This window comes from Rhopalosiphum padi, chromosome 4, assembly GCF_020882245.1.
Source record: "Rhopalosiphum padi isolate XX-2018 chromosome 4, ASM2088224v1, whole genome shotgun sequence".
NCBI lineage: Eukaryota > Metazoa > Arthropoda > Insecta > Hemiptera > Aphididae > Rhopalosiphum > Rhopalosiphum padi.
Window position 1 is genome coordinate 3,019,223 of NC_083600.1, and position 17,875 is coordinate 3,037,097.

General features: G+C 25.4%; 1 protein-coding gene across 2 annotated transcripts; it reads right to left on the reverse strand.

The window, feature by feature from the left end:
• Positions 1-2,558: 2,558 nt before the first annotated feature.
• Positions 2,559-15,882, reverse strand: LOC132929275 (guanine nucleotide exchange factor subunit Rich). 2 transcript variants are annotated; one of them, XM_060994518.1, is made up of 22 exons: positions 15,512-15,882; positions 14,433-14,540; positions 14,212-14,364; positions 13,939-14,116; positions 13,716-13,849; positions 13,553-13,644; positions 13,097-13,493; positions 12,732-12,935; positions 12,293-12,662; positions 9,854-10,041; positions 8,931-9,159; positions 8,532-8,641; positions 8,342-8,473; positions 8,038-8,280; positions 7,825-7,939; positions 7,631-7,755; positions 7,435-7,574; positions 6,944-7,353; positions 6,710-6,875; positions 6,017-6,205; positions 5,293-5,631; positions 2,559-5,138 (listed from the first exon to the last, which is right to left on the reverse strand). In XM_060994518.1, the coding sequence occupies exons 1-21, from the start codon at positions 15,647-15,649 to the stop codon at positions 5,295-5,297; spliced, it is 4,158 nt and encodes a 1,385-aa protein (XP_060850501.1). In that variant the 5' UTR covers positions 15,650-15,882; the 3' UTR covers positions 2,559-5,138; positions 5,293-5,294. The 2 variants fall into 2 exon arrangements, with proteins under 2 accessions (XP_060850501.1, XP_060850500.1); XM_060994517.1 differs by having other exon boundaries at positions 2,559-5,214.
• Positions 15,883-17,875: the final 1,993 nt, after the last annotated feature.

Here is a 17,875-nt window from a genome sequence, read left to right on the forward strand (position 1 = left end):
TGTAACTTATACAAAAGTTTAATTATTCGTTCAGCTCTATGCTACTGTGAAATTGATCAAAACCAAAAGAAAAAAGCAGTAGTCAAAATGAAATTTATCTGGAGTTAACGATAATTATATCCGAATATTGTTAATAATATGTACACTTTAAATAAAGCTTTGGTTGTGATAGGGAAGAAAAATCATAGAATGGTTAAACCATTGATTTTAAATTCTATATCTATATATGGTGGCTAATAGCTTATACACACCTGCCCTCTCCGCAATACTAAACCTAGACATTACATGTTATGACTGAAATGGTCAGACAGCAGTTCTACACAACTGGCGACCTGCGTCGTTATCTTTAAAATTAATAGATAATGTTACGTTTAAGAATGATTATATTTTAATTTTCATAATATCAATAGTAACTAGATATACTAATCGAAAAACTAGACGATGATTTGGACATGCAAAGTAGTGGCCTATTACTTAAGACATGCAAAGTGATGATATTATTAAAGTGATTAAATTGATAATAAATTATTTTTTAAGTTTAAAGTTATTTTTGTTATTATTGTTTTTAATATCTTATATTTATGCTAATAAAGTAATTAGTCAAATATAATATATTAATTGAAATTTTCTTGATAAATTTATTTGTTTTTTTTATTTATATTAATTTCAACAATGTTGTAGTGAAAACACTGAAAACCCACTAGGGTAGCCTAACCCACTCGGGGCGACAAGGCCCAGCAGGTGCGTGATAAGAATTGATGGGGGGAGGGACATAGCCTGTCATATACTGATATACATCATATGGTGGGTGGTGAGAGGATGATGAGGCGAAGGAACGTTCCTCATAAGAATGGATGGAGCCAGCGGCTTCAGGGTCAGATTGTTATCTTGCCTTCAACTGCTTCCTGGCTTAAGTTTAAAAAAAATACATTATTAGAATTTTATCTTGTGGAATTTATAATACATTAAATAAATGTAAGAACCAACGATCAATGGGTCGTTTCTATCAATCAGCAAACATATTACTTAATTAATTAAAACTTAAATAATATTGTTTTCAATACATTTATTGTATACTTGTTAAATATTTAAGGTATTCTAGACCAAAAGAAGGGTGTCTAATGTCCATATGATTGTATTATAAATAGGTATAATATAATGTAAGTTCGATTGATATTATAATCAATTATCATAGATAGGTAAATGGTTAAAACAATATATTTTAAAATACATAATATTAAAATAGTTTTTTTTGTTTACACTGTTTACAGTCAATTTAAACGCTCTTGAATCCACTGATAAACCATTGTATTTATATTACGGTTATGCAACTCTATAAGCTTGGACACAAGCAGTTTATGCTGAAAATGTACCTAAAGAATTGACCAAAATGAGAGAATTTTTAATGGATTCAAAAATATCGGGTTTAGTACTAAAGAATTTAAACTATGATTATAATGATTGTGTAAATACCAGCCTAATAATAATTGAACAGTTTTAGTATTACACTAGATTTATAATCGTATACTTTTTTTTGAACCGTAAATATTCGTTTAATTGTGTTATAAATACTTATATTAACATACATATTAACGTATTAACGTCATCGTTGAAAAATCAGTGTGTTGTGGTGCAATAATCTTTTTTCAACTGGATTGTCATTCTAGATACCTGTGTTAATAGTTTAAATTCCTCTTCAATTATGTACGATTATAAAGAAACTGTGAAAAATTAGTAGGACGAATAGATTAATAATACCTACCACAATTATAATATCTTACTAAAAATTAAAATTACGTCCAAATTATGCCAAAATGTCTAGATGAGTTTTCCCTTCATTAAAACGCTTTATTAATCAATTTAAAACATTTTTAAACAAACAAATAATATATATCTTTATGACATAAGATAGGTACTATCTAATAAGTAAAATAAATATAAGTATATTATTTAGCAGAACCATAAACTTATTAAGATAGTGAGCATGAATGAACTAGCTGACTCGATATTATAGAATATAGATACTGACGCTGCAATGTTCAATTAATATAGACATACACTTATATTCGATATGACGATATCAATGAATGTCATAAATTAATACATCATATTTTACCTAATCTGTTAAGCAATACATCATAGATAGATACCACATAGTTTAGTCTTGAATTATATTTATGCATAAATCACATACTCGTATAGTCGTATGTGATTCCAATAAACATAAAACTAATTATGTTTTTTCTTATTTTGTATTGTTCACTAAACATAATAATAAAGTAGGTAAATCATTTCAACGCCCTTATTACATATACTATATAGTATAGGAACTATAAAGTATAAAGTATAATGTACTTTTTATTTTTAGATCCTAAATTTTTTGATTTATATTAGAATTTTTTATTCATAGGTAGTATATAAAATTCAAAATATTTTGTCTATTTGTATACAATTTATAGACAATTTAAAATGTATAATCTTTCCTCTATATAAAACATGATATAATTAGATATATCATTCAAAAAAGGAGGAAAGTAAAACTTATTGTACAGTAAGTGTCAAGCATTCTTTGTCATTAAATAAGACATTTTTATATATTACATTAAATTTGAATTTAATGATAAATCATGGCATATTGGCATACAAAAAAACGATTTTTCATTCTGTTAGTCTATAACGGGGATGGGCAACTGGCGTACCACGTACCATTTTTAACTGACCTGGTAGCCCGTGCTATATTTTAAATTACTTTATAAAAATATAAAATGTTAGTATGACATCACATAACCATAATATTTTCTATAGAAAAACATTGATTCTAAACATTAAATAAGTAATATAATTTATTTTTGTTAATGCTGTTTGATTATAGAATATTTGTCATCTAAGTAAAATCAACAATAATCAAAGTAATATACACTAAATAAAAATATGAATAATAAAGTAAAAATAAAAAAATTACATAAGTCTAGTATAATATTTTATAAATAAATAATAACTTAATATGTATATTTTATTAAAGTAATAACAATACAATTGCTACAACAAATAACTAATAGAAATAAATAAATAATTTTAATTTAAACAATCATAATATTTAATTACACTTTTTTTTTTAGTATTTTTAAGAAATCATGTATGACTGCAAACAAATAAATAATAATTCAATGAAAAAAGAAAGAATATTATAATAACTAACAACCCTAAAATACATTGAGCACCTTGTATGACACATACAAATATTTGATTATAGCTTACTAATATACAACATAATCAAAGTAAAAAATATGTAAGAAGCAAAATGTATTAATCAATAACACAGCCTATGTGAGCTTTTAATCAGATTGTACAAAAGGCATATTTGCTTAAGTTTTATACAATTTGAGTTTAATAATACTAATTTTCTTTTTTCCTTTCAAATTGACTACATATAAATAAGTACTTATTCTTATTCTACACAATAGCTACACAAAATTCAATCTTCAAAATACTAAGTTACTCAAAGTTACTTATAGGTCATAATTTTAGTACAAAATTAAAATATATGATTATCATTAGTTGATTTAATTCTTATTTTTAAGTAAGCATCACCAAAATAATATATTTTGAAGATTTATACAATATAGTAAAATTAAATGTATTAATCATTTCATAATCGTGGCACAAAAGTTAAACATAAAATTTTTTTAATTAAACTAAGGAAATTATATTCTATAGTATTGTAAGGTTAATAGAGTAAATAATACAATTACATTTTAAATACATTATTTGTTATTAATCTATTATACAGTAGAGTGATTAATTATCTTCATGTTCATTTTATATTTTTAATCATTGTTTATCTGCACAAATTGATTATTTTCATTCCTCGCGGCTACAATTATTGTGGATAATATACACTCTACTGTATTTTTATAAATAGTAAAGCACTGAATATTCCTTCATTAGGCACTCGTTAAGTATGCTACTTGCATTATGAATTAATTTTGTTAAGAATGATACCTAAAATTTTTTAATTTTTTTAATAATATATTTTGTTTTATATAACAAATTATTGTTAATAAACATTTAAGTTGACTTGTTTAAAATTTAAATTAGGTATTTAGCTTTACATCATGATAAAATACAAAAATGAGTTAAAATGATTGATCACAATAATTTCTATTTCAAGTTTTTGCAGAAATAGACTTGCAATCCTTTTCTTTAATTCTGTCATTGTATTGTCAACTTCCATAATGACTATATTTTGAATATTTGCCCTTGTTTACCAGATCAATGATGTTATCATGGATTATTATTTAATGTTAAAAACCAAATTCCCAAAAACAGAGACTGTATACATTAACTATAATTACAAATTTCAAAAGATCATTAATTAAATCTTAATCTGAATTTTCAATGAATTACCAGATAAAACTAACTTAGTAAATTACTTCTTTTATATTTATCAGTTTTATCCATTTTATTATTTGACTCTTAATTTACTAGTATATACTCCATTAGAAAACAATTTTGTAAACTAATTGATACAATAATCAAAAAGTATAATATTATACTTAATTATAAATTGTTTTTAACTTTGAAACATATAACTACATAAGTAGTAGGTACTAAGTATCCAAATACAATAACTTACTGATCATACTTAGTTAATAATATTGTCAAAATTAAATATTATTATAATATTTGAAGGTATAAAAAAAATTGAAATTTGTAAGTAACATACTTAATGAGTATTCTTCAATGCTATTATCAAGATTTGTACACTGTACGAAATAAACAATATTTATCAATACATTGAGAATGTTGTTATATAAAAAAAAAAAATCAATAAAAATAATTCTTTGATTAACAATAATGGATAAATAATATCATATATCAATTAATAATAAATAACAGTATATCACAAATGTGTTAAAATAATAACATGACAAGATAAAAAATTATTTTTATTATATTTTTGGCTTTTTCAATTAGTAGGCACTTAAATGAATGTTTTTTTTTAAATATTTAATTCAGTCGATATTCCATGGCAAACAATTTGGAATTATATTGTACATTTAAAATGTATTGTTATACTACAACACATAACTATATGAAAATAACATTTATTTTCATAAGGTCTACTAATTGACGGCCTACAAAAATAATAAACAAATAAAATAATAACAAATGTATTTTTATTTACTTATGTCTTTCTAAATGATATTTTGTCTATAACAGCAAAGATGAATAGCAAATATTAAATAAGTTATTTAAGCTGTTATGTAAAATATATCAGAAATATCTTACCATTAAGATAGTGAACAGCTATTAGGTGATTGCAAGCTTACAACAGATGTTGTATCAAAATTAGGTGTATTGTCTGGAGTTTCATCACAGCTAGAATCTAGTGCAATAGCTGGATGACAATCTGTTTGTAAACTATGATCAGTTATTTCTGACGTAGTATGACTACCACCGGTACCTTCACTTGCTGATCGTGATCTAGATGATTGTGTAAGAACACTGGTCAGTGAAGACGACGATGCTTGTGGAGTTACAGTAGGAGCTGGCTGTTTAGATGCTATGATTCGATTTAATACACCCAATTGAGCTTGGCATGTAGACATAAATGGTCGATAGCCAAAACTAAAAATAAAATAAAATATATAATTATTTCATTGAAATTTTTAAAATGTTATTTTTAGTGATAAGAATAAAAGTTAAGTTTTTGTACTTCTCTAAAATACTGTGAATAATGTAATAATATAATTTCATAAATTAATTATTTAAAGAAATAATGTCATTTTATTATGTATTTAAAAAAAATAATAAATCAATTTAGTAGATTTTATACTGTTAAATATCTTTTATACATAACTCGAGTAAAAAAAAGATTGAAAAAGAACCTACAAACTGTTGTTTGTTAATTTAATTACTTTTTTTTCTTAATGTTAGAAACTTTTTTTTGAATAAAATGCATAAATAATAATAAATAATTCATGTTAAATTTAATGTAAATTGTAAACACTACCATTCATTGCAGCTCCATTGATATAATAAAATAAACGCTTGTTTTAATCTAGATATAGATTCATAACTGTGTTCCGGTGACCGGGAAATAGATATAAGCCTTTGTACAGCTAATGCATCACGAAGAAACACTGATACAATAAAGCTCCATTCCAAACAACCAGCTTCAAATAATAATTGCAGCAAATATCTGTAAAATATTTTATATAGTATTATATTTATAAAATTAATAAAAATATATTATAAGAGGATGCCACAATCACATGTGTTGTTTAAGTCTCACAAATATATAACATAGTAAAAACCGTTCCATAAAGGCAAGAATCACTAGGACTGTAGGCCAAGTTAAACAATCTAATTTTCACTCTTTAAAAAAGGAAAACATTAGCTGTGCAACATTGTTTTTATTTTTTTTTGCTTTACTAATACAAAAAAGTATAATTATTTAAAATCCATTATTTTTGTATTTTTCAAACTTAAATAAATTATTTTTTTGTTAGTTTTGATATCAAAAAAAATAAAAATGATGTCGCACAGTTCAAAATCTTTTCTTTCTAATGTGAAAGTTTGATTGTTTAACTTGGATGACAGCCTAAGTGGATCTTGCCAGCATAGAACAATTTTTAATATGTTATACATTTGTAAGAAGGAAACAACACAAGCGGGTGTGGCTTAAGAATAAGTAATAACCTACCTAAGTTGCACTTCAGCTTTTGAAGTGTCTTGTGATAAATGCTCATTAGAAAGTTGTTCTAGCATATGTGCATTAGGAATAATATTCCAGTTGTCAATATTAGCTTGTGTTCTTTCTTCATTCCACAACAAAGCATCTTCAGATTCACTAACCGTACTAGCTTCATCTTTAAATTAAACCATTAGATTAAGACAAATAGAAAAGATTAAATTTTTTTATAAACTATTTACTCACCAATTCCTGTAAGAAATCCATCTTGTGGATATTGAGAAGAAATCTGAGGAACATCTTGACAACTCATATAGCCACTATCTCCAACAGCACTACCTCCATCTACCCATTTAGGTTTGTCTATATTAAACAACATACCGGATGGTGGTGGAGAACGTTTCTGGATAGGAGTTAATGGTCTTGTTATGGAAAAATCAGTATAAAGACTTCGCAAGGCCACAATATAGTTATCAATCCTAGCTGCTCCATTACGTTCTTTTGCTAACCATTCAACTAAATGAAAGTCTAATCGAGCAGCAAAATATCCAAGTGCTCTTAGCTTATAATTAAATAATAATTTAGCAGCATGTTTTTGAAGAATTGTATCAGTGAAAAATTCTTCAAGAATAGAATTACAAGTGACCATATCCTTTCTAAAAAAAATAATAAATATTTGAATGTAGAAAATATAAATATATAGCATAAATAGTCAAATAGACTAAAATAACACAAACCCATTTTCTGATTTTCCATTTGAAAGTACAGATCTTTTTCTTTGTGAACTATTATGCTCTGTTCTACTATCAGTTCTTACAAAAGTAGAATTCATATCTATTTTAGGTGTAGTGCTGGTACTAATACTTCGTCCTCTCACCTGAAAATGATAGTTATTTAATAATTAATTAATATATTTATTGTAACATTAAATACTTGTATGTTTCCCATTAAAAATGATAAGTCTTCCTCATTTGGATTAACTGTGCTTGCTTGTCCCATCATACTGTATTTTGCAGGAAAAATACACGATGTTCTTGGGGAATCTGCATCATTTGGATCTAAACCACAATATAAGTTAAATAAACAGTTAAATTTGTATACTAAAAAATGTCTGAGTATTTTTATACCAATTGCTTTCAAAAATCTGACAAGGTCTTTAGATAAATCCCATTGGCAACTATCTAAGGCTGAATCCAATAACAAAGTAGCATATTTACAACTGACTGAAGATGATTCTAAATTCTAAAAATTCATTAAAAAATGTGTTACAAAAAGGACTTATAAAGATAAGTATTTTTGTTATAGCTAATAGAATTATATGAATCAATTTATTTAACAACCTGGAGTATTATAAGATATGAAGCAGCAGTATTTAAATTTTGTCGTTTAAGACATTCTTGAAAAAGATCTTTAGGTTTACCGGCTGCAGAAAATAAATAAGGCCATAATGCAATTTCTGTTTTACGAGCACATTGAACCACAGTTTCTAAATACAGATTTGGAAATTCCTGTATAAATTCTATAACACTAGGTAACTGAGCATCTGGTATAGGTTCTTTGCTGGTAGCTTCTTCTTCTAGAACCTTTAAAAATAAAATAATTTATATATTATATTTTTCTTACATTAAATAAAATATTACAAACCTCATGCAACAAGAGTTCCAAAGAATGAGAAAAATATGGTAAATTTGTACAACACCTAGCGACTTCCCAAGCATGGAAACCCAAATTACGTCGTATCAATTGTCTCAAAATTTGATGTAAATATACCTGGCTCTAAAATTTGAGTTAATTATTAAAATTTGATTAATACAAAATAAATAATATTATTTACCGTTCTTTCTACTTGACAGAATGGCAAAGAAAAAACAGTAGTAGTATCTGATGTGTACAGTAATGTATCATTTTCTGCACCCAATAAAATAGCATCTTCAAAAAGTATGGCTGAAACGATTTAATAAGTATATGAATTATATGTATCTTAATAATTGCTGTTATCAATTTATCATTGATTCATAATAATAAAAATAACAAATAGTTTTCTATTCTAAGAAAAGTAATTTAATTATGTATGTTTTTAAAACTCTTGTTTCAAAGTCAAATGGTTATTCTAAAACTGTCAGATTAAATGAGCATTGCTTTTTTCAAACCCTACCAGTAAATTACAATATCTACTAAAATTAATAAAGTATTTATACTTTGGTCAATTGATTAACTGAAACTTAAATCATACCTAATGGATAAATTTTAAGTTGAAATGGCAACATAATTCTTTTTGACATAAAAGTGTGTGACTTATCCCCATTTTTTGGAAACAATGGAAGCCAAACTCTCATTCCATGAGCACCACAAAATAACCAAAGGGCTTCAGTCAGATGAGGCTTATCACGGCGATATTGGCTTGAAACCCAAGCATTCTCAACACAAGATGCCAATAAAATTGGAGATGGAATAACTTGTGACTAAAACATGATAAAATCATTATTATTATACGTATTAGTAGATACTTGAAAACTTTTGTCGAATGTTTATAAAATCATTTTCTACAATTGGTATAATTTTCTAAATATTTTATCTTTTTGAGCTATTTATACTTTATAGACATTTAAAAAAACTCATCAACAATTTTTAAATTTATTAAAATAAATAATGTACACCAGTATAAAAAAATAATATAGATTAAATATGACTGAATAGTTTTTTAAAGATTAAGATTAATTTAACTATCGTATATATAATTTGTATAAACTTATACATTTGTTGGTTTTTTCAGTATTTAATACATTTTTATGAAGAATCATATTTTCCCTAAAAATGAATATTTATGCACCCAAAATATTTTGATGAAACTATAAAGCATAAAAACATCTTATTTTTAAGATTTTATGCACATAATATAAATCTGGTCTCTAATTAGTCTAATTATAAAAATGTTCAAATTTTTTTTCTCAATTATTTTAAAAAATACTGAGAATTTTGACCTCCCAAAAGTAACAATTAGATCCAATTGACCACCAAAAACTTCTATTAAAATAAATTATCAGATCATTTTTACTAAAAAGAAGTGTCATCAGGCACAACAGAATAAAATCTAAAATTAAAATATTAATTTTAAATTGTATATATATGTTTAAAATAATAAAACTAAAACAATACCTGATCATCACAGCTTTGCTGATTTACTAACAGCAAATTCCCATTAATATTGAGTAAAAAATTATCTCTTACAGTAGAACCTTTAATTTTTGGTTCAATACGTAAAGTTGTAAGTAAAACAGAAACCACACAAGTAGGATGTATACATAAAGCTGACATATCAATAGTCTGTACTCTATCCAATATAGCTAAAAAAAAAAAAAAATAAGATTAAAAAACAAATTTTACAAGTAAACAAGTTAACTATGTTAATAATATAAGATTTAAAATTATTTTTGTGATTCAATTTGTAAATTACTCAATTATAATCAGGGTTCAAAAGACCTAACAAAAATATATTTTTAATCACATCCAAAATATGATACAAATTTTTTTTACTCTTTCCTTGAGTTGTTAATAAAATTTTATTTTACTAATTCATTAGTATGCATTTTTAGAGCTATTTAAGGAATGTATGAATAGAATTAGTGATGGGTTGAACTGTTCGAATCTTGAACCGAACCCTTGATGTTCGGTTTGGTTCGAAATTCAAACTCGGTATGAAAAAAATTCAAACCGAATTATGAAACATCTTTTACTGTTTGAAAATCGAACTTGAAAATATTTTTCAAACCAGACTTACTGGCCACGAAAGTTCAAAGACCAAATATTTGTACAATTATTTAAAAGTTATTTTCAAAAAATAAAAATTGATATCATTATTTAAAATAATTAGACTATTAGCAATATAAAGTTATAAGCTGTAACAGCCACTTTATGTACCATTTATAATAATAATGATAAAAAGTATTAAGTTCGAATTTGACTTAAAATGATGCTAGGTTCGGTTCAGTTCAAGTTCGAAAAAATAATTTAAAGTTCAGTTCAAATTCGATTCGATTTAAAAAATCAGGGTTCGACCAATCACTAAATAAAATCAAGCACATTTTAATCAATTGTATTAATATTAGCTAAACAGAAATGTCTAAAAAATAATTATAATTATTAGAAACGTATGTTAAAGAGAATCATATATATTATTACAAACGAAAATTGTCAAAATCATAAAAAAATTACTAATTATTTTATAGTTAAAAAATGTATAAAAACTTTTCTTTTATATCAAGTTTTGAAAATTTTACACAAGATTTTTCATAAGTAGGTCATACTGAAATCATAAAATCTAAAAAAAAATATAAAGATAATTATTTTTTATGGATATTTTCAAGTTTCAATTTGGAATTACAAAATTAATTATTTAAATGATAAAATATAACAATATATTAATTATTTTGTTATAATTTAAAAATATATTGTTGGGAACTTTTATGTATTTATATTATTATGAATTTTACTATATGTAATAACATTTTTGATTTATTTTAAAACATCTATTTATAGGTACTATTTCCACTGTTTTACGGTATTCACAGAAAGATGTTATTAAATCTTATGTTATATATGAAGTTCATATAGTATGGTATAGATATATATAATTGTTATTGTTATAATAATTAAATATTATTAATATAATAAATGTAATATTTTCAGTAAAAATTATATTAAATTACTGTAACACTAAAAGCAAAATAAATTACTTTAAAAGTTATATCAAAAATAAGATATCATTTGATGATACATGTTGAAAGAACGTGTCTTATCAGAATCATTTTTCGTATACAATGATATATCATTGAATTCAAATGTAATACTTCTATAATAGTGACCTACACCTACTCGTCATACTCTATACCTAATTTACCTCTTTTTAATTTAGTTTTTTGTATTTTTCAATTTTTAGTATTATTCATAGCCCATTCAAATATGTGTTTTTAAGTGTTTATTAACATTTTAGTGTTTTAACATCTTCCAAACACTAATTATATTATTTCAAAACTTACATACAATTAGCATATTAAGTTTTTTTTTTTATAAAATGATAACAAATAATAGGTTAATTTTAAATGCTAGTTAAATTGTTATTAATAATTGCAATTAATATATCAAAATAATTTCAACAAAAAATGTAATTTTAAACAAACCTGTTAATATGAAGGAGTTGTTAGCCCAATATTTGTTTCCTCTCTGGCCCAATCGCAACATAATAGAACTAATCTTATATTGTTATCATTAATATTAGATTTAATTGACTTATTAAACTACTCAAACTTTAAGTTTAGAATATTAACTATGCGATATGTGCATTATAAATTGTAATATTTTATGTACTTATGATAATCTAAATACAAATTGAAATATAATAAAAAAAATCAACGTACAATCACGTACTATGTTTTTAATTATAATTATTAAAATATGTCGATTTACTCTAATGCTGATAGTAACAACACAAGATTGATGCAGTTGAACAAAAAATTGCTATTTTGTGAATGGACCAGAGGGATAAAACAAATATTGTCTAAACTTTTTCTTAATAATTGTATACATGTTTAAAATTACCCATATTGTGATTAGGTGAAAGCTCAATGTTAAATAAATTAACAATTCCATCAGAACAAAAAACAGCTAACCGGTTTCCCAAACAATCAAGTAATAAAGCTTGTCCAGTTAATTGGTACGAAATCATATTATCATTGGATAATCTAGAATCTCCATTATATATTCGCACTTGATGTTCATCAACGGGCACGCTGTAACATCCACATATAATATAGCATCGCCACCATAAGACTCCACCAGTTACTATCATATCTTTTTCTTGTATTTCATTGCCAAATAATTTCCAGCGATGGGTAATTAAAGAATAATGAGCAATACCACAACGCCCTGCAATTGCTATGTGTTTTCCATCATCATCTATACAAGATGTCTGAAATTAAAATAAATATATTTTAATTATGTATGCAATTTACATTTAAAAAATAATGTAAAAATTTACTCTAATTGGCCAATTGGTTCCCAAATATGGAGAAGGTGCATAAACAATTATCCATTGTTTATTTTCAACTAAAGCACTGGTGATGGTTAATTGGTCTTTAGTTTTGTTATTGGATTGAGTCATTTTATACACTTTGGTTAAACCTGATGTTACATTCAGATACAATTTATCTTCACCTTGGAGATACAAATGTGGACGATGGCTCTAAAAACACATAAATTCCTATGATATTTTTGGTAATAAATTATTTTTAATGTTTCATTATTTCACATCAGTATACAATTATTTAACAATGATTAAGAAAACAATACTCAAATTTAATATATGGAATTAACTAAGATAATAATTTACTAAAAAGTTCTTACCATTGTTGGATTGACAGCAAGAGCGCTTTTTAAAAATGACATTTGTAGTACTGTATCATCATGTGTATCTTTAGAGGCTCCATTAATCATCCATAATTGATAGCCTTCAATACACCATTCCATAGAAATAATATTGAGTGGATTTCTAGAGCTCAAATCAATGTTTACACTGAAATTCCATGCCAATGAACAAACTAACAGAGCTCCAAAAGTACTCCATACAGCGAAGCCACCATTCTCCCAAGCCATTACTAAAGCACAGCCATCAGGTGTCCATCGAGTACATCTCACAGAACCTAATCCTCCACCTGGCCATACTTGACTAGGAATCACAAGGTTGTGAGATAGCTGTAATCCACCAGTACGTTCATCAAGACCAAATACTATGCCCTGGGAACTACAATTTCAAATTATAAATGTTGAATGATTATTTCAAAATTAAATTAATTAACTAACTTTTTTAGTCCATATGCAATCAATCTATACTTGTGATTCAAGCTTGTACATGTAGCAGTATCAATACTAGGAGCCCAAATGCCTTGAACTTGCTATTTTGATAAAATTAAATATAATGTTATTTTTAAATATTTAAATACTTTATTTTTCAAGTATACATTACATTAGGGTCAAATTTTAAAGATGAAGCTGTAAGTAGTGCTGCACGACCATCATTCAAAATAATTCCAAAACCTCCAACTAATGGTGAGTATTCCATATCAACAATAAAAGTGTCTTTTGTAGTTAATGGTGCAGCTGTAGAATTGAAACACAAATTATCGTATTATTATACATATTATTTAATAGTTACATATTTATAACTTAGTAACTAATCATTTATTTACCATTAGAAACATGTAGATCAATAGAAAATGGTGTTCTACGGAGATCCAAACAGTAATCTCGATTGATGGAACCATTCCAGTGATATCGCAATACATGTCCTTTACAAGTAGACACCATTAATTCATCACGAATACAAGCCATACATTCAACACTACCATCAACACAAGCAATTTGATCCTATACAATTTAAACAAATATAATTAATATATTACTTATTTAAATGATATACAGTGTATGTATTACATATTATTTAATTTTAAATATTATATTACTTGTTTAATATGTAAAGATGGTATGGTCTCCTTTACAAATAGCTCATCATTTTCTCTTTTTAGACTAGAGATGTGTGAATCTTCTAAATGATATAAGCTTCCAGGATCACCAATTATGCTCAAATTGTAAAATATTAAATAACCTTTTGTAGTCTGCAACACAGTTAAGTACATTTTAGCTAGTAGTTATAAGGTAATTAGAAAATAAATTAAATACTAACCACTATGACTAACATACTGGAATCTGGCCTCCATTCTACACGTCGATTAAAACCAATTTCATCAAGACTTTGTGGAGATCTTGTGTAAGAGGTGATTTTCACACATGGCTATAAAAAATGTTCGTTAAGTTATAATTATTTTATTAAATTAATTTAAGAAAATAATCATATTATTAATGCTTGAAAGGTAATAATAAAAATAATTCATTCTTCTAAACATTTTTAAAGGTTATAGGTATTATTGACTCAAATAATAATTATTATTAATATTTAAAAATAAAGTACCACTTGAATAGTATACAAGTATAACACATGTTAAATTAATTAAATAATTAGTTTGGTTCTAATAATTATTTTTTATATGCATACATAATACAATAATACACATAAGTATCACAATATGATAATTGTTTTATTAGATAATTTATCAGCTATTAATTATTATACCTCAGTAGCACCTAAATATGACTAAAATAATTTAATAGACCTAAGATAAATAACTTAAGTTTTACCAGTCTTATTAATATATTTTTTTTTTATGTAAGCATACATATATTATATTGGAGGTAATTTATACCTAATTTTATTGATTCCCATGAATAGATAATGATTTATTACTATTTCTGCTTTTGAAAATCTACAAATAATAATTATTTTAAAACAATTGACCTATTTATAAAACAATATTTTTAGTTAATTATTATGATGTTTTACAAAATAATAAAAATTTACATTTAAAAATCTTTAAAATATCAAATTTCTGTATTAAGCACTTTTCAAATCAATTGTTTAGTAAAAATAATGCAGACATCATAGCATGATACATTTATTTGTTAATTATTATTGATGACATTTCGTTAATAAGATCTTACAGTGGCATCGTTTGTTTATTCTTTACTTCATTAGATACATATTTCAGTATTCAAAACTAGCAATAATGTCTTAATAAGTAAATATTAGTAGAAATGTTGAAGGACAATAAATTTATAAACTTTTGAATGGGCACAGGACAAGTAGAAGACTAAACTAATACAGGCAATGAGGTGCATTAACATTACTTGAGGATGTTTATTATTTACCTTGCAAAACCATATTTCCAGTCGCTCGATGGAAAGTATAGCGAATAGAATTTTGTCTCTGTTGCATATCACTTGGACAAGGGTGCCAGCAGCGTGCGCTGAAGCCAAAACTTTTGGCCAGCCTAACGGAAAGTACATGGTTTTAGTTGCACTAGGATGAACGAAATACGCGTTGCTGCAAACACATTAATCCCACTTGCAATTTATAACTGACGACCGTTAAACGTTGACATTACCGGTACAATTATAGTCCACTGCACTACAACGACTACAAGTTACAACCATTGAACCATTTATAAAATTATACTATTGGACAGTAATAACATAATATTAACGTCGACAAATTGTATATGTTATCAGCACGTTTGGTGTCATCAAATAAAATAAGTAATACAATGATAACGGGGTTGTTATTGCTTGTTATGAACCATAGATAATGTAAACACGGCCGTGGTTTAAGATGATCTGTCGGCTACGGATAACTGATAAGGTGACAGAAAGTGACCACAGACTGAAGTCAGAAATGTATAATTACCTACTACAATATTGTACAATAAATGTTATGTTATAGGTACATAGCAATTATTAAATGTTAATATAAGTACCTACGTATTTGCTAATTATATAGCTGTTTTATTTATCTAGTACCGGTTATGGTAATAGTGGTGGTCGTGGTAACAGTAAATCGCCGCCTTGTGGCTTGTACACACTGCATCGGTAGCGATATTTAAATTAATTTTTATTACCTATAGAAAATGTATCTACTTACGTACATAGATTTCCATACACAGTTACTCGTACATAATATAATACAAATTTACATACGCATATTTAGCATTAATAGCATTATTGAACAGTATGCTTAATAAAATTAAATTAAAAAATAAACATGTTTTATTAAAAAAAAAAAATTGAATTATTGTATTAACTAATAATACAACTATTTTTTTATAGCTAATAGCTACGTGGAATACAGTGACAGTGTAATACACCCAAGTGCCATCATTTCTATATTGTTATAAATTTCTAATGTTCTATGATTCTTTAACATATTTTATGTACCTATATAAACACAAAAGAAAATTAAGAATTTCTTAATCACCTATCTATTACAAAATCCAGCCGTAAATGAATATTCTCGTAAGTAAATCGATCAAAATTGAAATAAATTATTGTTAAGGAAAAAAGATTTTTCGAAAAAATAGAGGTATGTTAAACAGATGAATCAGATAGATAATTGTATTAATGTATTATTAATTCATGTACATATTTAAAAATAAATATTTATTGAGACTAAAGTAGTTAATCTCAATTGTAACAATTGTATTTAATTGAATAATATAAGTATGCAATAAGGTGGTCTATTTAAGTAATAAGTATCTTCACTCATTATTATTTCGAAAAGTTTCAACTTATTAATCTAAATATTTTTAAATGTTCTGATGTCATTGGAAAACAACATATTTTAAAATAAATTATTAAGTTTTTAGGTACGTGTATCTAATTGTTGAATGATAATGTCCAATTTAAATTTCATATTCCCAACTAGAGTATTTTCGGAGTACCTATTTCACTATTTTTATGCATAAAATCGATTTAAAAAGAAATGCAGGTTTGTATTTAAATATATTAAATTGTATAACTTTATTAATTATTAGTAATTAAAATGTAGAAGATTGGTGTATAGGTTGCATGGAATAATGTCACAGCACACAGGGGTACCCCACCAAAACGATGGTCCACTATTTCGCTCATATACATTTTAAATATTTATGGCTGGTTGTACAAAAATCATCCAATATTTATTTTATTGATCCGATAATTTATTGGACAAAAATCGGGCCTATAAATTAATGAATCAATAGTGAACAACGGCAGATAACTTATTAATTTAATAAGGTACTATGGTTTTCTGCAACGTATATTAATTTTTATCGTTTCAATAACTCAATATATTGGACCAATACCTATTTATTGAACCAATATAGTTTGTGCAATCAGCCCTTAAAAGTAAATTATAACTACCTACCTAATTAACTACTCATTCAAAATTCGATGTTTATTTTATCAAAATACTGTAAAAAATATTCTGCTTCAGAATATTATAAAATTAAAAATGTATGTTTTCATTCAAGAAAGGATAGTAGATATGATAGTAGATCTAGTTGGTACTTTGGAAAGTTGAATCTATAAACAATTTTCAGTGCTTTCAAAATAACCAAGCATAACTATAGTAGGCATATTTTTATGATTCGAAAATGGTTATAATCATTAAGACTTGATATTTTTATATATATATGTTAACATATATATTGGTATGTTTTAAAAATTAAACAATTTTCAAAAAATTGGTTTTTATTTCTA